Source organism: Hevea brasiliensis, chromosome 6 (assembly GCF_030052815.1).
Source record: "Hevea brasiliensis isolate MT/VB/25A 57/8 chromosome 6, ASM3005281v1, whole genome shotgun sequence".
NCBI lineage: Eukaryota > Viridiplantae > Streptophyta > Magnoliopsida > Malpighiales > Euphorbiaceae > Hevea > Hevea brasiliensis.
Genome location: NC_079498.1, coordinates 106,407,022 through 106,429,710, shown reverse-complemented (window position 1 = coordinate 106,429,710; position 22,689 = coordinate 106,407,022). Strand labels below are relative to the sequence as shown.

At 33.2% G+C, this 22,689-nt stretch overlaps 3 protein-coding genes across 5 annotated transcripts; 1 reads left to right on the top strand and 2 right to left on the bottom strand.

Moving 5' to 3' along the window:
- The first annotated feature begins 3,414 nt into the window (after nt 1–3,414).
- LOC110650188 (transcription factor MYB26-like) lies at nt 3,415–5,507 on the top strand. The gene is made up of 3 exons (XM_021805029.2): nt 3,415–3,879; nt 4,224–4,353; nt 4,472–5,507. Exons 1-3 carry the CDS (start codon nt 3,747–3,749, stop codon nt 5,304–5,306), a joined length of 1,098 nt encoding a protein of 365 aa, XP_021660721.2. The 5' UTR covers nt 3,415–3,746; the 3' UTR covers nt 5,307–5,507.
- A 2,304-nt stretch (nt 5,508–7,811) lies between these two features.
- On the bottom strand, nt 7,812–11,081 carry LOC110642283 (uncharacterized). Of its 2 annotated transcripts, none has more exons than XM_058149071.1 (3): nt 10,254–11,081; nt 8,844–8,937; nt 7,812–8,116 (listed from the first exon to the last, which is right to left on the bottom strand). In XM_058149071.1, exons 1-3 carry the CDS (start codon nt 10,519–10,521, stop codon nt 8,047–8,049), a joined length of 432 nt encoding a protein of 143 aa, XP_058005054.1. In that variant the 5' UTR covers nt 10,522–11,081; the 3' UTR covers nt 7,812–8,046. The 2 variants fall into 2 exon arrangements, with proteins under 2 accessions (XP_058005054.1, XP_058005053.1); XM_058149070.1 differs by having other exon boundaries at nt 7,812–8,119; nt 10,254–11,057.
- Nucleotides 11,082–11,708: 627 nt separating this feature from the next.
- LOC110642301 (uncharacterized) lies at nt 11,709–21,603 on the bottom strand. Of its 2 annotated transcripts, none has more exons than XM_058149069.1 (10): nt 20,953–21,603; nt 20,481–20,575; nt 20,059–20,126; nt 19,927–19,970; nt 19,590–19,667; nt 19,359–19,512; nt 16,751–16,903; nt 16,523–16,630; nt 15,948–16,013; nt 11,709–12,102 (listed from the first exon to the last, which is right to left on the bottom strand). In XM_058149069.1, exons 1-10 carry the CDS (start codon nt 21,213–21,215, stop codon nt 12,004–12,006), a joined length of 1,128 nt encoding a protein of 375 aa, XP_058005052.1. In that variant the 5' UTR covers nt 21,216–21,603; the 3' UTR covers nt 11,709–12,003. The 2 variants fall into 2 exon arrangements, with proteins under 2 accessions (XP_058005052.1, XP_021649978.2); XM_021794286.2 differs by having other exon boundaries at nt 21,023–21,601.
- Nucleotides 21,604–22,689: the final 1,086 nt, after the last annotated feature.

Genomic DNA, 22,689 nt, shown 5'->3' with positions numbered 1-22,689 from the left:
ATAAAATTTACTCATTAAATATATAGATATCACATATTTATATCTTAAATCTATAGTAAATCAGGTTTAAATAAAAATTTTCCATATATATATATAAAAGAAAAGAGTATTATGCAAACACCATGTCCAATAAGGCAAGTGGTTGGAGCTTTCCTTTTATAGGAAAGTGCATGAGAGAGTAGTGAATTAATTATAAAAATACACAGAGAAATTATTGTTATTCACAATATTGAGCTTTCATAGATATATAGTAAGGTGGAAATTAATGCAAAGAGATTCCCACTTCTTAATTAATGGAAAGATTTAGAATAATTTATTAGTAATTGCCTTAATTAATTATTGAATAGAAAGAAAATAGTTTACAATATTCATGAGTTTCAGCTCATTAGCATTATAAAATGGTCTTCATAAATATGAAATTTTAAATTAAAATTTTAAAAAGTTTAAATTAATAATAAAAAATTAATTTATAATTTGAGTGTGATTATTTATTAATTTAATGGAGGAGGTTATTATATAATGAAATTAATTCTTTCTTGTAAGTGATTAGTACTTGACAATAAGTTCAAATTGAAATTATAAAATTTTTAATAGTTTATCATTGATATTACAACTATCAAAATGATATTTGCATATATTTTTTAAAAAATATATATTAAAAATATTTAAATCCTTCATATACTTTCATTTATCAATTTAGCTATTAGTTAAAATTTAAAAGGTGATTGATGAAAGATTAGAGTATTGATAATGATGATAAAAATGTTTATAATAGTAAAACTCGAGTATGAAATAATAAATTATTTTAAAGTGTAAGAAATTCTCACTCATCATAAAAATTGAAAAAAAAAAAAAAGATGAAGTGACAAAGTATATGATAGGATTAAAATATATAAATGTTCTAATCTATTTTCTTAAAATATTTAAAACTCAATTATTAATTATTATAACATAAAGATTACAAAAAATTTATTTATTACACAATAATATTTTAATTTCAAAATATTAAAAAATAGCTAATAATTAAATAAGGTAATAACTATATATTTTATGCATAAATAGAATGGATGTTAAAGAAGATTGTTGTATGTTTTAGTCTATAAAAGTTGGCAAATTGAAGAAGATATCCATAATAATTTCTCAGTGAAGTTATGAATGAGTGAAATGAATAATAAGAGCTGTTGGCATAATCTTTTGACTTTCAATTCAAAACAAATAATAATGATTAATAATAAAAATTAAAACAATATTATTGCTAAATTAATCCATCTAAAATAGAAAAAATTTCTTGTCAAGATAAAAATGTGTGATGATAAATGAGTGCCTAAATTGTGAAATTAGTAGCAGAAAAGCATCTTATCATAATTACTTTTCTATGTAAATGTCACCCTCTTTATGCAACTATGTGACCTACCTAGTCCAATCTTTTTTAACCACACACCTTTTATCTTCAATTATATAATATTATTCCTCTAATAATTTCCATCAACTCAAAGGAATCCCAGCTGTAGCCATGCCCTCCCATTAGGTCAATGTCTTTCATGATCAATTTGATTCTTTTAATTTAATTTGCATATATATATATATATATATATATATATATATATATATATATATATATATATATATATACACACGAAAACATTTTTATAATAAATAATAAAGGAAAACCCAATTAAAAAAATTAATTTATACGTATGAAAATTAAATTTTAATTATTATCGAGCATGGTAGTTTAGTGGTTAATCTAGTGACGTGGCTTTATCTTACCTCGATTTTGACTCTCCACATCTGTATTGATGATTAAATATTATTTTTATTTAGGAGTATAAATGAGTTGACAATGTATAATTCAATAGTGTGTCTCACAGAGTACCATATCGGAGTCAATGGTAAATCTTTTCTTATACGATTGGATTAATTCAAGGATATCAACTAGCAACTTTGAGTCTCAAGCCTAAGAGGCTATGAACGTCGTATTTAGAGAGTAGAGTTTCCCTTTCCAAGTCGAATTTTAATATTACATGCAAAATTTCCCTCTCCAAGTTAAATTTTTATTTAGTGAAATCAATTTATATATAACAATTTTATTGTAATTATTGATTATGATAGAACTCATATAAAATTCATCATAATAATTAACAGTTATAATATAATAATTATATATATTCCTTATATAATATTTCCTCCGAGTGGAAAGAGAATACCAATAATTTTAATTTGGCATGTATGCTATTCTTTTCAAATCTTGAATTGTGTGCACAAGGATCAATTTTAATATCAATTATTATAGACTTAAAAAAATTACACCTCAAAAGGTAATTTTTAAATTGAAAAAAATTAAAGTTTATTAAACTCAGTGTCAGTAAAATTTTATATTTTTAATGTAGAATTTTAAGTATCATATCTTGTTAAATTAATATCATTACAATTTTAAGGACATATTCTTAATATATTTAAATTTATTATTTTTAATAAAACTATTGAATGAAATTGAATCATTCTCAAATAAAATAAAATTTTAATTAATAAAAATAAAGATTCTTATTAATTTCTATCAACTCAAGTTATATATATATAACTTGAGTTGATAGAAATTAATAAGAATCTTTATTTTTATTAATTAAAATTTTATATATATTAACCTTTTACTCTGAATTACTACATAAATCACTGATAGTTTTAATACTTTATCAAAGATTAACTTGATACAACAATTAATATATAAAAATTAAAGTAATATTTAATTTTTTTTTACAGTTGATTAAGTTTATTAATGATGAATATAAGACACAACATGCATAATGAAACTCATCTATTAAATATATAAGTTTCATATATTTATATTTTGAATCGATAATTAATCGAATTTAATATAACTGAATTTTAGCCAATTTTTCATTAAATATCAAGAAAAATTAAATTAAAATTAGGATAAGAATCAAAATATATATCTTTACTCTTGAAATCTGATCTACTGGAGCAATTCAAATCCTATCATTTGTATTATTATATGAGAAATTAATTAAGCAAGCATAATCCACATAAAGGGTCTATAATCAACCAACTTCACTAATTAAATAATGAGACAAGAATATACTAAATAAAAAGTTTGATGCGATGTCAACCGTTGGATGAGATGACTTTTCATACATCATTGAACCGTAGCCATGCAGCTATAGATATACAAATTAAGGTTGGTCATATAATTGAATCCGACCATTGAGTTGATTATCAATATTTATCATAGAAATGGGACGATAAGTCCAAAGTGGGACCTATCTAGGAATACAAAGGGACCCACGACCTTTGCATGAATGACACGTGGATAGGGAACCCAACCCATCCCTGAAAGAGCAAAGGGAGGATCCCATTATAAGCCATACAGGTCTCACAGGATGATTCTGCAGCTTTTAGCCTTTTGCCCACAAACCCTAATTGGGGCCACAATGGTACAGCTCCTCGCATTAAATTCTTCAGAGTCCTCTCTCTCACTGTACTACTCTCGCTCATATTGATCGTGTCATCACCATTTCATATCTCTTCATTTTTTTTATTATGTAATCTCCAGGACTGCTACTGTTGTGGTTGTTGCTTAGGTAGGGGAGAGAAAGAAACTAGAACCCTTCTTTCTCTCTACCGCTTTTTCATCTCTAGCTCTTTTTCACTTTTATATAAACAATACCCAATACTGATTTTGGTCTGCAAGTGATAGTAATACTCCTTTCAGAGAGAAAGAGAAAGAGATGGGTCATCATTCTTGCTGCAACAAACAGAAAGTTAAGAGAGGACTGTGGTCACCAGAAGAAGATGAGAAACTCATCAACTACATTTCAACCTATGGCCATGGTTGCTGGAGCTCAGTTCCTAAACTTGCTGGTATTAATTATTAATTCTCTCTCTCTCTCTCTCTCTCTCGCTCTCTAAAACACACAACACATGCTGATACAGATTCAAATGCAAACCAGGTCATTTCTTGATGATTAGCATTCAATCGGTCTATATCATATCCTGATCGATGACGCTCCTATTTCTTATTTCAGTCATTTACTAGCTCCTATATCTTCTAGTCTTGCAGGCAAATCATATCTTGCATTAATTTTATTTATACTCTTTGCCTAAATTCCACACTATTTGTACTTGTGGATTCAAATTCCACAGTATAAATGGGTTTCCTCTACTTCTTCTTCTACTTCCTTTGCCCTATTAATTCTTTTATGCAGGGTTGCAGAGATGTGGAAAGAGCTGCAGATTAAGATGGATAAATTATCTGAGACCTGACCTAAAACGTGGAAGCTTCTCTCCTCAAGAAGCAGCTCTCATCGTTGAACTCCATAGTATTTTAGGCAACAGGTAGAGTTATTAAATAATGTTCATGTAGCTAGTATAAAATTCACCTTATATAGATATTATTTTGTAATCATTTGTATATTCTTGCAACGTATTCTGAGGATATGCGTTTCCTGGACAGATGGGCGCAGATAGCTAAGCATCTACCAGGAAGAACCGATAATGAAGTGAAGAACTTCTGGAATTCAAGCATAAAGAAGAGGCTCATCTCTCATGATGTTCCTGCTTTAGCTAGCTTCACTGATGTTCACAACCCTAATGGCTCTGAGGAAGCTTTCTTCTCTCTCACTGGAAACCCTAATCTCATCCTCACTGCTCAGCAAGACCAGCTCTACCTTCCTTCCCCAGCTTCAATGCTGCAAAGTTTTGGTCAAGGAGATTTCAAATTCAACCAACCCAATAATTACAATCTTGATTTAGCTCATTTCGCACCCCCAATAATCCCACCACCTCCACTAAACAATTGTTCACCTTCCTTTGATCCAATGTGGGCATTGCCTTATCTACCTCAGCACCTTGATCCAAATCATCAAGAAGATCAAATTTTGAGCAATGGAGCAGGTCCACATTACATTGGCGATAAACTTAATCAAGATCAAACAAATGCAATGATGCCTAATCATGAGAATCAAGCTATGGTTCCTATGATGCCAAAGCTGTGTGAGATCATTGAAGGGAGTAGTGTTTGCTGTAATATCCCGTCATCATCATCTACCTTACAAGAAGTACTAATTGACCCAGTTGCTAGACTTCCAAGTTTCCCTACAGGGTCTTATCCACATGAACCACACGTGCCAGCAAATATTCAGATGGAGTTCATTGATGCAATCATGTCAGCATTGCCATCATCTTCATCATCCTCAACACTATCAGCATTTTCAAGCGACAAATTTGGTGCAAACCCTAATAATAATGATAATAATAATCTTCCTTCAAGCTGCAGCTGGGATGCCTAGAGACTAGCTAGACATGGATGTCTAGTGGGTTGTAGGTGTTGTGTGTATGGATTCATTTTGATACAGTGCATTTATATCCTGAAATATGCATGAGATGGTGAGTGCAACTCTTATGGGAAAACCTAAATGTTACTAGTTCAGGCTCTTCAGTGAGTAATGCTTGCTGAGGTTTCATAAATATATGTGTAGGCTCTTTTGACATGTTCCTCACCTAAAATATTTGCATGCCAATAAATTCCCCTACACGAAAGTACCCCTACATTTGCATATATATCTATCTGATCACTTAATTCTCAAGTCATGTACTTGTAGCATCTCTCTCTCTCTCTAAAACTTGGACTCTAAACAATGGCAGATTCATTTTCTATATATTTAATCTCCAATTGCAAAGGTTACATGTGCAAATTAAGCATACTAATTAACTTTATTGATTATTTTTATTTTCAAAATTATTCAATTAATTTTTTTTGTTGCTTAGGAGAAAGGTTAACTACTTCCCTGGATGATCATGATGTTATTGATGTGTGCTTATATAATTAAGGGTGTTAAGGCTATAGATAGAAAAGGGTGGTCTTATCTTGTGTGACGTTTTATGGTTAGTTTTATTATATCGTTTAATTTTGTTAGTAATGAAGATGACACATAGAGTCGACAATTTTAAATTACAAGCAAAGTAAATAAAAGAAGTTCAGAAACTGCAAAAACAAGAAAGTTGCAACCCTAATCAAGTTGAAAGAAGAAAAGCTCGTGCTAACTACTTGTCCGGCATTGGTTACATCAGACATGCATCACTACAGTTTTTTTGTACTGCATGCAGTAGTATGATGTCAAGACTAACTCTTATTATATTAAGCCTTTGGTTCTATTAAAGGGAGACCATCTACCATTTAACTTTAGCCAAAGATAGATGCTCTTTGAAGTCATGGACATGATTCTTTGTCTTTTGTGATGAACTTGTCAATTGTCACTCGTTTGGCCATGCATACTTTTTCCTCGAATGGTCTCTGCAATATCTTCATTTCACATAACTCCTCCCCCTAGCTACCCCCAATTAGGATAATTGGAATTAGGATTTTGCTGTAATCATCTGCAAGGGGCTAAATGAGATTTTCATGTTTTCAAACCATGACATTGCTTCAAATCTCACCCTCTGCAGTTGTCTATGAATGGTCTTTACAATGCCACGCACTAAGGACATCCATTGAGTTGTGGAATAAATTATTCTGTTTGACATTGCTTCGGAACTTGTAAAAAAAAAAAAAAAATCTTACATGATAGTGAAGCTGTATTAGAAATAATAAAATAATTTTCTTTACAATTGATTTCAATTGATACTCGTAAGTTGAAACTTTAACGTCCTTAAAATGACTTCAAATACCAAATGGACGCTAAACTATTTCAGTTGTTTTCAAAATGTTGATATAATGTCAAGGAGGTAGTGTCTCTGTGTGATCAGAGCATGTATGTCCTTGTATATGTACATGTCAAGTGCAAATGGTTCCTTCGTCATACAACTCATAATGTTCACATCATTTAATAGCAGCAAGGACCATAGTGTTGAGCTCCGCTGTACCAAAACACTTACCACTCGTACAAAAAGCTCGAGAGAAAGAGAACGAGAGCGAGTGATTGAGAGGGAGAGAGAATCTGAGTAGCTCATCCAGTGAAACCTAGCTATTTTAGTAGGAAAAGACTCCATAAAAACGTACAAGATACCTGCCTGTGCTATGGGAGGCAAAAGATTAGTCATGTCTAAAGATGCCCATCTATTATTTTACAACTGCGAGCATGTGGTTTCTTAAACAATATTGCACACGTTTAAGTGGGCCTATTTTCAATTTAAGATTCGTCAACCTTATATTCGTTTACAGAGGATAGCTTGTCTACAAAGTAATCAATTATTGTCAAAATTCAAACTCTGCTTTCAATAATTAACACTATCAGCCTCTGACTACAGGCTCTTCTTGCTTTTCAGATACAGTGAAACATGCTACAAGATTATTCTGTTCTAATTATTCAACTAAACCACTATAAACTTTTGCTATTAAAGAGACCATAGACTTCAATGGACCAAGCCGAGCAGAATGGGTTATTATTTTTATGAACCAACCCCACATGTTTTATTGGGTACATCATAGTCTGCCTACCAAGGGTGACCTATCCAGCGGATGCTCACCTCTGCTGGATGGGTACCAAACTACCTCTTCAATCTAACCTATGACCTAATTGCAAAACAAGAAACCTAAATTGTCAAGGATCAAAGGCTACAATAAGATGACAAGGTACTTGCTCGCAAATTGCTTGTACCATAACACATCAAGGGTTAACCAGAAAGCAAAGGTGGGCATAATGTAGATATATTCCAAAGCAATTGGAAGTTCATTGACCCAACAAAGTATAGTGCCACCATTAGAGGTCATTATGAGCTTTTTCAAACACCACTAATATGAACCACCACATCCACACATATAACACTATAAAAGCCCCCTTTTTTTAATGCTCCAATAAAACAAGTATCTGTAGACCATTATATCTTCATAATATTCTTGAGTTTCATCAAAATTCATTCAAATATTTATACAGAAGTGGATGATCATAAACTAAACAAATGAAAGATGTAAACTGCATTGTAGTCCCATAAGGCATTAGGGGTTGGCCGAGCCACCAAAATGGACCCAAGGTCTTTCCCGATTTGCTTAGTCATATCATGAACAAAGGCAACTTCTGCATGCAAATATTTCTAAGCGGTAATCCTTGACCGACCTTTTGCTATTCTTCGAGCAATGACTTTCCTTCCGCCCTTGGTTGCCCTGCTGCTCATATACCAAATTGCATTAGTCACACAAACCTATTCAATTTCAGCAAGTTTACTCAACACACACACACACACACACACAAACCTTTTGCTATTCTTTGAGCAATTACTTTCCTACCACCCTTGGTTGCCTTATTGCTCATATACCAAATTGCATTAATCACACAAGCCTATTCAATTTCAGAAAGTTTATTCAATACACACACACACACACACACACAGATTGTCCCTGTTAATGTGGGTGTCTATGGATGTATGTAAAAGGGCAAGAATGAAAACAAAGATAAGATCAAAAAAGGAACAGGCAATTGGCAGGAAGGACATTAAACAAAGCCTGCCTATGGCTTGAAATCATTAAACCATAAGCATTATCAGTAGCCATTTTACTGAATTTAGTCCCTACATTTTATGCATCAGGGATTTGTCCCACAAGATGCACAACGAAGAAGCATCTCTGTAAAATCCAACATTGTCGTGCAAATTGTGCACTTGCATCAGACGTCCTGATCTCTTTATTTTAAGTTCTAAAAGATTAAAAACCATTCCTATGTTCTCTGTTTCTCAAAGAAATCTGTTCAGAGTAGGAATTTTTTTCTAGGCACTTAGGCTTCTGTTTAATGACCTAAAAGTGTATTTCTTTTTGTTATTTTACTGATGTAATGGATTCCAGATCAGTTTTATCTGGTTTGGTAAAAAGCTAAGTAAACTATTGGGAGAGATACCGTGCAAAGAAACCATGATTTCTCTTACGCCTGATGAGGCTAGGTTGGAATGTCCTCTTAGGGAATAAGAGCATTGGCCCACTCGATGAATCACCTGAATAACAGGATCAGACCAGTCATACATTAATCAAGAAGGAAAAGCAAAAAGTTCAAGTTACTCAGTCATTGGCCAGGCCAGCCCCATGCAACCTTTAGTCTCTCTAAAGTTGTTGAATACACATTAAACTGTAGTGCTTAGCAAAAATTACTTATTATAGAACCAGTTTTGCAAGCCCAAATGCTATCCACTCAACACAATATTTTTTTTCCAGGAAAATATGCATAGTAATTTCATTTTAATGATTTTAGCAGAACAATAAAAGATATATCTGAACCTCATTAAAAGCCTTGCAACAGCTTGGATTGAAGAATTTCCATCAGCAAGAGAAGGGACATATAATTGTTAGAAGAGATCAATCCAAAAGTAGAATTGCAACAACTCTGTAGAATTAACTAGAAAACTGGTGACTACACTTACTGATAATATCAAATAACAGGCAAACCTTTTTCCTATAATCAATGTCCAAAATCACAACATTTCCCAGCCATATATATAATCCAGCAAGTATTCAGATTCCTTAACAGTCAACAGTAAGGTAATCCCATTGCATCAAAGACATAAGGCATGTTGACTACGAGCATCACATCAGCCTGTCCTACTAATCCTTAGCATGTCATCTTAAATCGTTAATACAGCTACCTACTTAAAACAAGAAATTCACTTCTAAATATCATTGATTGCATACTGTATAAAGATCAGAATGAAGAAAAAAAACTCCATCTGAGCTACTTGGAGTTTGAAATAATGTTATGCCTCACAAAATAATTCCAATAGACACCATGTTTGCAAATAAAGCGTGCATTTCTAATTACAGAATAAAGCATCAAACGTCCAATGGTGCAAGTGGACTGATTAATAAAAAGGGTAATCTAGAAATGGAATACATTGTTGTAGTGCATGACAGAATATCATCCGCTGTTAGTAAGAAAGGCAGAAGCTGAATTGAGAGCCTGAAGTAAAGATTGACTACTGACTAATGTAACATGAAAACCAGAAAAAATGACTATAGACACTGCCACTTACTAGAGCACAAAATGTGAATGGTGACTAAACAAGAGAAGGATTAATATAATACAGATGCCCAAAGATGCTTATTGTAGCATCAGCTCTGCAACACAATCATTGAGGATGACTAGAAAACTAGAGCTATATGATCAATAAGGATTCAAAACACTAGGAAATACAACACAAATACGGCTTATTTTTATCCACAAAGATGGTAATAGCAAATGCAGATTAAAAATGTAATTGCCCAGTTAAAAAGATTCCATGGTACAACATCCTTGTAAAAGAAGAGAGAGAGAGAGTACCGTCCAGCAAGAAGAAGCGGAGAGAAGGGAGACCACAGGGATGAAAAAACTCTTCACTGGCCAGTTTATTGAAGGAATGGTCATCATTTTGGGGCAAATGAAGAGATGTTTGAAATTTAGAGAGAGAAGTGAGTAGCTGAGGAGTGATTTCAAAGCCGTGACATACAATTTGAGCATTCGCGTTAGGGTTTTGGCGGAGAATCGCATTCGATAAGAGCAAGCGGTTCATCAATGAAGCTCCGGTTCGAATTAGGGTTTTGGACGCCATTGTTTTGGAGAAATGATCGGTTTTCCTCAACTAAAAACCCTAGCGAAGAGAGTAGGAATGTGAACGGGGCAAGTCGGGGGTGGGATTGCTCCTCCATTCTAGACTCATAGTGGTTCGGGGTGGCATTGTCCGCCGGGAAGCGAGTCGGAGCGGGTTCCCTCGAGAAATTTTTTTTATTTTTTTATTTTAATTTATTAATATATAATATAAAGTTATTTATTAAAAAATAAAATATAATTAAAAATATAAAATTTTTATATTATTTTAATAATATATTTATACATTTTATTAAAATTATAATATTTAAATATATAAATATATAAAAATAAATTACTTTTAATAAAAAAATAATATAATACTTTGGAGGATGGGTTATGGGGTTTCGGGACAGGTTATCTTATCCCCATCCCGTATAAATCAAGATTGAGGCAGGATTAGGGAAAATTGATGGAAGTCAGGTTAGGGTGGACCGGGTTCAGAAATTTTTGTCTTCCCTATAAGAGCGTTTGCTCGAAGGGAAGTGACAAGGAGAATTAGAACACAAATTTGAGCCCACAATTGTCCCCCGAAAATCCAAATGACAAGTTTATTGGGCCTGATGGCCTAACACCTATGTTCTGTTGCCTTTTTAGAGGGGTGAACTTTTCTGAAATAATTTTTTATATTTTTAAAATATTAATTATTAAATTGTCAAATATTCAATTAAATTATTTAGTTTAACTGAATTAATCAAGAAGAATATAGTTTATGTTAATTTATAAATTATTAACAAAAATAATTATAAATAATATTATTAACTAAAAATTTTAAATTATTTGAATTTAATTTAACTCTATTTTTTCAAATATAATTGAATCATACAGACCTTTTTTTCCCATTAAATTATCCCTTTTCATTTTTTTTTTTGTCATTTCTGCTAATTTGAAGATGAAATTTGGCAATGATATTTCATTGAATCCAATGGAAGAGCTCAGCCTGAGGAAAGGAAAGGAAAGGAATTATATATGAATAGTTAACATGTTGCAGGTGGAAAAACAAGGATGAGATAACAAAGGATTCACTCAATTAGTAAATTTCCATTGATTTCATCTCCCAATTCTGTACATATTAAAATGAATCTTTTATCTAAACTGCAAGAACAAAACAGCCAAAATTTCCACAATCAGTTGCAAATAGCAGCCAGAGTATTCCTTAAATCAGTACCACTATCAATAATCGTTGAAACACATGTTAAGAAATAAATAGAAAATGCAAATCCTTACAAGAAAAGGCAAGGTCACTCAATTAGGACCTGGCCATTTGAGATTACATTTGTGTAGTGTAGGCAACTGCTAAATACAAACCACCCAACTCCACCAAAATAAATTAAGGTTAAAATTTTGAAAACGTAAATGCAAAAGGCACAAATCAATTAATAACTAATTTAACACAACTGGAAATGTATACAAAATCGCTGGTTATCTCGTTCTAAGTAGACGACTTTTATTGGTCCCCTTTAAGTGCAGAAGAAATCCAATATGAGGCTGCTACATGAATGTCTGGCTCCATATTTGGAGAAAGCAATAGAGGAGTTACGGCAACCTAGTGTTCAAATGAAAAATAAGCACCAAGTTAATTATAAATTTTCAAGGAGAAAGGCAAAAAAAGCTCTTCAAATAACTCTCTCCTATTTTAGTAGTCAAATCTAATATTTTAAGCATTCAAAAAGACTAGTGTCCTTTTGTTTAAGTCCTTTATCTAGTTTGTGAATAGTCTACTAAGTGCAAACCATCGTACTCAACTCAACTAAGCATTTATCCCAAAAATTTGGGATCGGCTATATGAATTCTCTTTCTCCACTCTAAACGATTTTGGGTTAAATCCTCAAAAATGTGTAATGCTTCTAGGTCATGTTATACTACTCTCTTCCAAGTCAGTTTAGGTCTACCTCTTTTTTTTTTTTTTTTTTTTCTATCCTCTAACCTAATGTACTCTACTTGTCTAACTAGAGCGCTGTATGTCTACGCTTTACATGACCAAACCACCTCAAGTGCAAACCATAACACTCAACTCAACTCAACTCAACTCAACTAAGCATTTATCCCAAAAATTTGAGGTCGGCTATATAGATTCTCTTTCTCCACTCTAAACGATTTTGGATTAAATCCTCAGAAATGTCTAATGCTTCTAAGTCATGTTGTACTACTCTCCTCCAAGTCAGTTTAGGTCCACCTCTACACATGCAACTCTTTCAGTGCCCAACGCTCACTACCATATAACATAGCCGATCGTATGGCTGTACAGTAAAATTTTCCTTTCAACTTATTGAGAATCTTGAGATTACATAAAACTCTCATGGCACGTCTCCGCTTCAACCATCCGCCTTTAATCCTATGACTAACATACTCCTCACATCTCCCATCTACTTGAAAGATTGAGCCGAGATATTTAAAGTGATTACTTTGAGGCAGTACCGCTCCATCCAAACTAACTCCTTCTCTATCACCAGTTTCGCCTTCAATGAACTTGCAATGCATGTATTCTGTTTTCGTTCTACTTAACTTAAAGCCCTTTGACTCTAGAGTACTTCTCAAAAGCTCTAACTTTCTATTGACTCCTCGCGTCTCATCCATCAGAACTATATCATCTGCAAACATCATGTACCAAGCGATACTCTCTTGTATATGTTTCGTCAATTCATCTAAAACTAATATAAAAAAGTAAAGGCTTACAGCTGAACCTTGGTGCAATCCAACTGAGATAGGAAAATCTCGTGTCCCCTTCCACTGTGCGCACAATAGTAGTTGCTCTTTCATACATATCTTTCAACACTTGTATGTACCTAATAGATACCCTCTTTTGTTCTAACACTCTCCATAAGACATCTCTTAGAACACTATCATAAGCCTTTTCCAAATCGATAAAACCTTGTGTAGATCTTTCTTCACATCTCTATATTTCTCCACCAAACTTCTAATGAGAAAGATCGCTTCTATAGTTGAATGATCAGGCATGAAGTCAAATTGATTGAGAGAGATAGAAGCGTCATGACGTAGTCGATGTTCCACAACTCTCTCCCACAACTTCATAGTATGGCTCATTAATTTAATTCCCTTACAGTTTGAGCAACTCTGTATGTCTCCTTTATTTTTAAAAATAGGTACTAAAATACTCCTACATTCATCAGGCATTTTCTTTGAGTTTAAAATCTTATTAAACAATTTAGTTAACCATACCACTCCCATAACTCCCAAACACTTGCACACTTCAATTGGTATTCCATCGGGTTTACAGGCTTTACCTACTTTCATTCTCTTAAGTGCTTCATTTACTTCTAAAGGTCTAATCCTTCTAGTATAATTTACATTATTTTCTATTGCTCCATAGTCTATATTCACGCTATTACCACTTTGACTATTATTAAAAAGATCATCAAAATAATTTCTCCATCTTTCTTTAATGTCCTCATCTTTCACCAACACTTTTCCTTCTTTATCCTTAATGCACCTAACTTGATTGAGATCTTGACATTTCTTTTCTCTCGTACTTGCTAATCTATAAATATCTTTCTACCCTTCTTTAGTTCCAAGTTTCTCATTTAACTTTTCAAAGGCTTGCGCTCTTGCTTGACTAACTGCATTTTTTGCCTCTTTCTTTGCTATCTTGTACAGTTCATATGCCTTATTATTATCACACTTAGGTAATTTCTTTCACCATTCCCTATTTCTCTTCACTGCCTTTTGTACTTCCTCATTCCACCACCATCTCTCTTTTGAGGGTGGTCCATGTCCTCTAGACTCTCCAAGTACTTTTTTAGCTACTTCTCTAATCTTTGATGCCATCTGTATCCACATACCATTAGCCTCCACATCCAGCTTCCATGCTTCGGACTCAAGAAGCTCATTTTTGAACTTCACTTGCTTTACTCTTTTCTCTCGTACTTGCTAATCTATAAATATCTTTTTACCCTTCTTTAGTTCCAAGTTTCTCATATAACTTTTCAAAGGCTTGCGCTATTGCTTGACTAACTGTCTTTTTTGCCTCTTTCTTTGCTATCTTGTACAGTTCATATGCCTCATTATTATCACACTTAGGTAATTTCTTATACCATTCCCTATTTCTCTTCACTGCCTTTTGTACTTCCTCATTCCACCACCATCTCTCTTTTGAGAGTGGTCCATGTCCTCTAAACTCTCCAAGTACTTTTTTGGCTACTTCTCTAATCTTTGATGCCATTTGTATCCACATACCATTGGCCTCCACATCCAGCTTCCATGTTTCGGACTCAAGAAGCTCATTTTTGAACTTCACTTGCTTTACTCCTTCGAACTCCCACCACTTTATTCGAGCTACACTATTTTTTCTAACCTTACTTGAATTGTTCCTAAACTTGACATCCAAGACCACTAACCGATGTTGACTTGTTAAAGCCTCTCCCGGAATAACCCTGCAATCCTTACATAGAGCTCTATTTGTCTTCCTGGTTAAGAGGAAGTCAACTAGGCTTCTATGTTGCCCACTTTTGAAAGTAACTAAATGAGACTCTCTTTTTATAAAGTAAGTATTTGCTAGTATTAGGTCGTATGCCATAGCAAAATCCAGGATGCTTTTTCTCTCCTCATTTTAGCTGCTAAAACCAAAACCACCATGAACATTCTCATAACATTGCCTATCACTTCCTACATGTCCATTCAAATCTCCACCGATAAAAACATTATCTTCATTCGGTATGCTTTGCATTAGATCATCCATATCTTTCCAAAATCTTTGTTTACTCTCACTATCTAGTCCTATTTGTGGGGCATAAGCACTAATTATATTTATTGTTTCTCCTTTTAGTACTAGATTTACTAGTATAATTCTATCCCCTACTCTTTTCACAGCTATTACAGCATCTTTCAATATCCTATCTACGATTATGCCTACTCCGTTCTTGTTCCTCTCCTTTCCGGTAAACCACAGTTTGTACCCTGAATTACCCACTTCCTTTCTTTTCTCTTCTACCCATTTAGTCTCCTGAATGCAAGCAATATTCACCATTCTCCTTTCCAAGGTATCCACAAGCTCCATTAATTTTCCTGTAAGTGATCCAACATTCCAAGTACCAACCCTGATTCTCCTCCTATCCAGTTCCTTCCTAATTGATCTCCTTCTATGATATCTTCTATTATTCTCTATGCCTATCTTGTGTTCTGTTCCACTATCTGTTCTACTATCTATTCTATGGACTAACTTCTTAAGTGCAAACCATCATAAAGAATAAAAAATTAAAAAAAAAAAAACCACATATACTGAGATCGTCCCAATCACAACTGTTGCTACAATGATGGCTTCCACACCAGAAAAAACACAGGCTTGTATATTGACCACTCAATGACTTATAAAATGCATGAAACCATTGGTCAAAATGATGCCTTTGCAATTTCAAACATTAACATTCAACTTACAAATCCATTTTCAAGTGCTCTGAAATCCAGATCCTCATCAGTATCTTCATGCTCCTTGTCAAGAAACTGAAAATATATCCATACGAATGCTAATTTAGTTCATCAGTGTAGAGCAACCATAAGTTTTTGCGGCAAAGGAACACAGACCAGTACTGGCAAGCAAGGAAAATCAGAATAAAACCAAACACCCAAAGAAGATAAAATAGAAGATAAGGAACATCAATAGCATTAAAACAGTTCCATTCTCAAAAGGGAAAGAAATACATTGAAAGCAAGTTTCTTGTAGTTCCACATCAGTTACAGTCTTATAGATCTTGATTGGCAATTTCAAGCAAATTCAATTTTTTGAAGCGGGTATTATAAGCAGACCAAGGCGGCTTCCAACAAAAGGTTTGAACAAACAGGAAAAAGCAACCTCAAAAGAATGAAGTTTTCCACTTGATGTACAAGTGCTAAAGTTATTTAGACTTGATAAATTCAAACTGAAACAAGCCATTAGAAACCATTCTTCCTGCAATTGAAAGGCCATAATTAGAGTTGTTCCCGAGCATAACGTTGGTAAAGAGATTATTTACCTCTAGACGAAAATACTTTTTCACACGATTAGTATCAGATTTTCCTGAAGCCCCAACTGATTCAATTTCAACATTCTTCCTTTGTGTGGTCAGACGGCGAGCTGCACCCTGAGCATACCAAAAGAAATAATACCATCAATGATGTGAGAAATGCAGAATGATTGTTCTTTCTGAAGAACTTACAGAACAAAAGATATAATGCTATGGTTTTTAGTGAGAGCTACTCACAGCAGCAGAAGCATCTCGACTAAGCTGTGCAAGTTGGATGCCAAGACTTTGTTGGTTTGACATGAAATGTCCAGCAGAAGGATGCCGGTTGGCTGAAACAGCTAGCCAGCTAGGTGAGGATCTCCACATACTTTGCTTAGTCAGTTTGAAACCCTGCAAGTAAAGAAACGTGGCAAGCCAAAAAGAGAGAAAATGAGTCTTAGCTAAAAAGTGTACCACAAAAAATAAGCACAAAGCAAGAGAACCCACCAATGCTTTAAATTAAAGCCATATATTGCATAAACAAAACGTTGTGCTCACGCAAGAGAAGTAGAAAATTAATTATCACCAGCAATGAGGCAAAACATTGTGTTACTTTATCATGACAGGTACAAGGACAAGACACATCTACAGAAATATGCAATGATAGTTGTTCCTCTTATGGTATCACCAATACGGAAACAATCAAAATATACATATAAAAAGAAAAAGCAAGTGGGAGTGGGTTGAGAATGAGTTGGAGAGGGGCAGAGAGAGACCTTATAAAGTAACAGGAGCAAAAGTTGTACTTGACACAAGAAAATTTATGTTTTAGATCAAGCCATAAAATCAATCAAGGAACACTAGTAACCATCCTAGCATCTATGATTCATGATTACTGCTTATGGATCAAATTGAACACCAAGGTATCAAAAAAATACAAGCCATTCTCTATGGCTCTAAAGCAACAGCCAAAAGATTACATCTTCAGTTTTGTTTATTATTTTGAAGTTGAAGAGAACATAAACTAAGAGCCAAGAAACCCAAGAAAGGTTTATGGTGAATCCTGTAAAAGGCATGAGGTTGGTGCTAAATAACCATATATGTTGAAATTGGACAAATATCAAGAGTATTTATCAACAGATAAAGACTCCCTGAAAAAACATGAGTGGACAACTATCTGTATAAACACTCAAGCCTCTAAGCATATAGTTAAATTTAGTCATGCAATAAGCCTGGAACATTAAAGCCAGAAATCAACTGCCCAATAGACAGTCTGTTGCTGCCAAATAACATGGAGCAATGATGCTGTGAAAAGATTGAGTATGCAAAACTTACTGGAAGTGCATATATTTTGCTACTGTTAATCTCAGATACAACAGAGTTCAGCATTTGCATACAAAAAATATTCAAAACTTTAGCCATATAAGCACGTTTCAATTCCAAGCTCCACCATTTCTTTTCATCTGTCATTAAGCCCAAAAGTACTTCCAAACAGTCAAACAATAAACCTTAAAACCTAATTTGTCAAACCTTATCACTTCCTCCGGCTCATGACTCCTAATTTTGTGTGGCATCTTCACCTGACAAGACTTCACTTACTCCAAATAATCCTGATCATGCCTAACAAATCAGAAGCAAGGAAATTCTTGCCTAGACACAGTCTACTGTGCACCAAAGACACAAGATGTATGGTAGGATCCACCTGTTTTACATAGAAGACCCACATGTTTGTGTCTTTGGTCTAGGTGGACAAAGTCAAGGCAGACCAAATCTAAGCAAGAAAAATCCTCATTAGCAATATACCCACATAAACTTTGGAAGTTAGCACTAACCTTATGCAAGTTATTCAAAAGGCACATCTCAACATGTCATCCAAATTGAAATTAGCATGGCTCATCTGTGAGTTACTGTGGAATTTTATTCAAGAGTAAGGTGTCCATTGTCCACACATATTCCATGACACAACTTCTGACAAGCAGGAGGAAATCTATGCCAAATGCTTATCTTAGTGCAGATGATGCTAAGAACATTAGTAAACAGCTGTCAACAAAGGAAAAGAATTGTTTTTGGGCCACCACTAACACCCTCTCACTTGAGAACCTTAATCAGTGTTCTAATAAGCCATGACTGCAGGCCATTTTCCTTAATCAATTTCTGTGAGTAATTCTTTTCCTAATTAAAGGAGTTTACATGCCCTTTGCCTTGGTGGTGGAGAAACAAATTATTTCCTCCACAAACCACTGAGTCAAAAGTCTATATATGGATACAAATTTTGCGATAATTACCTATTTGATAATTGAAATTGCTGCTGAAATTAAGTTTAATAAGAATTTTCACAACAATGTAGGATAACCTCAAAGCAGCTGCTAATGAACTATGTTTGAATTTTCAGGGTAAAAACTTATAGCCGTGGATTCCTTGTAAGTTCCAAGAGCATAAGTGTCTCTCCTACAACCATTTTTCTGGTGGCCAATCAAACTACCACATTGAGTTACAGAGAGAAAAGAAATGCTTATTTCCTTAATTAAAGATAAAACTTCCACAAAAAGCTTCCTTCTATAATTTTTCTGCATAGCATATGGACCTGTGGAAGCAATTTGGTAACTGAGTAACTGTTGATGACATTCAACAAAATTGTCTTAAGGAAACTTTCCATGATAAAATTCAGAATACACCTGAAAATTATTTATTCTAGGTGGAATGGTGGATGCAATTTCTAATAAGAAAACATTCATGAACAGATAAAAATCCAAGAATAATTGCCAGTACCATTAGTATGACAATGGCCTAAAGTCAGGAAGCATTTTATCAATATATCAAATGCCTCTTAAAATTCTCATCACAAAAAAAGTATAAAAATGCTTACCCTATTTGTAGATGGAGATGATGGGATTTCTATATGCAGAGAGCAGCTCTTTGGGAAACTCCCTTTCTCAATATCTCTGACAGCAGCATTGATCAATGGCCGACATACAGCTGCTGCATCCTTAAAATCACTTTCCTTGCTTTCATTCTTCTTCCTATAATGGATTCAGACTCTAAAAAATTGCTTACACATAACAACAAGAGAAGAGCAACTAAGTCTACATCAACTAACCAGTTTAGTGATATTGATAGAGATGGAACACCAGAAATTAATGCCTCTCTAGCTCCAGCAACAACACCCGAGTAAAACCTAGTCGATTTTCCAGAAACAAGTAACCTTTAGCCTCTAGAAAGAGTTAGAATTGAATGCATTTGCTGTGGAAAAAGATAAAACCCAATGAACGATTTACTGATTCTACAATTAGCCAGTTGTGAATCAAAACATGGATTCAGATGAGCATATTTAACCATTTGAACATGATTTAGAGGAATATTCATTCATCAACATACTATTGAACATTGAAACAAAATAATATGGGATGATGAAAAAATCTCTTCAGAGTGCTTACATGTGATTACCACAGCTTGATCCCTGGTTAATTCCACTAATCACCTGAAAATCAAATCAAATGCAACTTCTTGAGAAAATGATTACCAAAATCTATATTTAATTTCATACATAAAAACGTAATAATGCTAACCAGCACAGGCTTTGACCAAGAAAACAGTGCTCCAGACAGTGCTAATGAGACACAATCCACTGGAGTCCCTGAGTGACAAGTATCATCACCAAAGCCTATTATTACTATAAGCAATTGAAACTAAAAGGTGCAAATTCCAGCTGACATATGCAGCCAACAATATCAAAGGAAATATATTCTAGTTAACATTTGAAAAGTTCTCAATTTCATCGCTCATTGCAATTCTAGCCCACAAATAAAATTGGAAAACTCAAAAACCACAACATTTTCTGGAAACTATAAATCAAAATCAACATACATTAATACATCTCAAAATAACTAGACATCATTCAACTTCAACAAATTCACGGTAAACAATTTAATATCCTAATTCAATAATAGGCAAAAGTAAATAGAGTAAGAAAATTAAAATGCCATCTTACCAGAAACTTCATAAGCTGTGGCACCCTTAATATCAGCAGAAGTTACAGCAACTGTTTCTTGCAGAGTAACGGAATGACCAGATACTGATTTGTCCCTAAACCAACAGATTCAAAAACTAAAGAAATCATAAGATGTTACAAAATTCAATACTGGTTCTGGAAAAGAGAAAAATGCAGCAATATAACGCACATAAAATGTAATTTAAAAACAGAACAACAATTCAAAAAGCATTAGACTACACAATAAAATACAAATGCAAAAGAAATAAGAAGCTAAAGAAAACCCACGCACCCATATGTGAAAATTTATTATAAACTATAACAAATTGAAATGAAGAGAACCTACGTTGGCAGATACGAAAACTAATTCAAAACACAAATATATGCCACGGGTTCAAAAATTAAAGGCATCCCTCTTAGGCATATAAGAAAGGAAATAATAATTATCACAAATTAAAGAGAAGCCACATACCCAGATAAGGTAATTAACACAAGACCATCCAAAATAAACACAACTAAATAATCAAGCAAGGAAAACCCACGATTGCGGGGCGCAGACATGGACATTGTATAGGCCTTCATGGACGAGAGCTTGAACAAGATAAACAAGACCAGGAGACTCAATCCCATCTCCATTAGTAACCAAAACAATAGGCTTTGAATTTTCTTCAGTCTCGGAAGTATTTTCAACAGAAGTACAAGTAGAGCGTTCAGGTGATTTATCATTACTATCATTTGATTGGCCCTCTTCTTCACCCTTTCTGCTTAACAAGACTTCCTGAAGATTGGAAACCAACCCAGGAGGCAGGAAGTTGTTCTTCACAGAAGTCATTCTAAAAACTGAAAAGATTTCAAGAAATGCAGAGAGAAAGCGAGGTGGGTAGGCCTGTACAAAAGAATCAAAACCCTAGAGAGAGAAAGGGAGGAGCGAGAGGATAGAAGAGAGAAAAAGTAGGGTAATAAAGAGCTGGAAATGAAAAAGTGTAATAGATGGATAGACCGGGTCTAACGGGGTTACTTGATAGAGAGAGAAAGCAAGTTCTGGAGAGAGACAGAAGAAGAGAATGGTCGTTACAAAATGGCATGATTAAGGGAAGAGGTTGAAGAAATACTGCTTTTGTGTTTCGTCGCTGAAAGAAACTGCTTTTGAAAATTGTAATTTCAAATTAAATATTTTTATTAAAATTTATATATTTATTATTTTATATTTTTGTAGACTCAAATTAAAATAAAAATTGAATTATGTAGTAGTATTTTTTCTCCTCTTTTTTATAAATTTTAATAAAAATATTTAATAATTAAAATTTCTTATTTTTCTAATGAATGAATGCACTATTACACATTCAATTTATTAAATATATTTATTTATTAATAATTTTATATACAAATTATCAATTTTATTTTTATATTTTTATATTATCAATATAAAATTAATAATAAATAAATATATTTAATAAAATGTATCAAATATAATACTCTTTGGAAAAACTGTTTATTTTTGTATAAGCATGGTTTTATATTAAATGTAATTTTTTTAAAAAAAAATAAATATTAATGTTGGATGGCTTTACAACTAGATAAAAGTTGTTTGGAATTTAGGGTTGTTGATTTTACATAAGCATGTTTAGAAACAGTAAAAGCAAGCAATGGGATGATCCAAATAATTTCATTTCAATCTGTCATTAAATTATTGATGAATTTGTGCACCCCATTTAATGATGTGCTTCCATGTTCCAACTTTCTATGTCATAACTTTTTTTTTTCTTCATATTCATGCATATATTTGATTAGATCCACTTTAAATAAAAAATTAAGTCCTTTTTTAAAATTTTTTCATTTTGATGATAAATTTTATTTTATAAATTTCTAAAAAATTCAAATATATAACTCATTTTATTTACATATTCACTGATTCATCTTCCGTCATTCACTTATCTAATATTTTTATGAATTATGAGTATTGATGCTGTCGTGAGTCTTTTTTAATTAATTTTGGTGTATTATCAACTTACAATATAATAAAAGTAGGTGAAATTAGTTATCAACTTACAATATAATGAAAGTATATGGAGTTAGTGGTCTATTGGCTAGCCACTCTAACTCTCAAGTTATAATTTGATTGGAAAAATGTTTTAAAGGAGTAATGAATAGTTTAATATAAAATTTAATAGAGTAAATGTACATGATTTTATACCTCATTATGATATTT

What these genes read in the sequence shown, in the direction of transcription:
- LOC110650188 (XM_021805029.2), top strand. Translation starts at nt 3,747, where the DNA reads ATGGGTCATCATTCTTGCTGCAACAAACAGAAAGTTAAGAGAGGACTG. An exon ending in CTCAGTTCCTAAACTTGCTG is followed by an intron (nt 3,880 to 4,223) that starts GTATTAATTATT and finishes TCTTTTATGCAG; the next exon opens with GGTTGCAGAGATGTGGAAAG. An exon ending in CATAGTATTTTAGGCAACAG is followed by an intron (nt 4,354 to 4,471) that starts GTAGAGTTATTA and finishes TTTCCTGGACAG; the next exon opens with ATGGGCGCAGATAGCTAAGC.
- LOC110642283 (XM_058149070.1), bottom strand. Translation starts at nt 10,521, where the DNA reads ATGGCGTCCAAAACCCTAATTCGAACCGGAGCTTCATTGATGAACCGC. An exon ending in CCGCTTCTTCTTGCTGGACG is followed by an intron (nt 8,938 to 10,253) that starts GTACTCTCTCTC and finishes CCTGTTATTCAG; the next exon opens with GTGATTCATCGAGTGGGCCA. An exon ending in AATCATGGTTTCTTTGCACG is followed by an intron (nt 8,120 to 8,843) that starts GTATCTCTCCCA and finishes GTATATGAGCAG; the next exon opens with CAGGGCAACCAAGGGCGGAA.
- LOC110642301 (XM_021794286.2), bottom strand. Translation starts at nt 21,312, where the DNA reads ATGACTTCTGTGAAGAACAACTTCCTGCCTCCTGGGTTGGTTTCCAAT. An exon ending in TCAAGCTGTGGTAATCACAT is followed by an intron (nt 19,668 to 19,926) that starts GTAAGCACTCTG and finishes AAAATCGACTAG; the next exon opens with GTTTTACTCGGGTGTTGTTG. An exon ending in GTCGAGATGCTTCTGCTGCT is followed by an intron (nt 16,631 to 16,750) that starts GTGAGTAGCTCT and finishes TGGTATGCTCAG; the next exon opens with GGTGCAGCTCGCCGTCTGAC.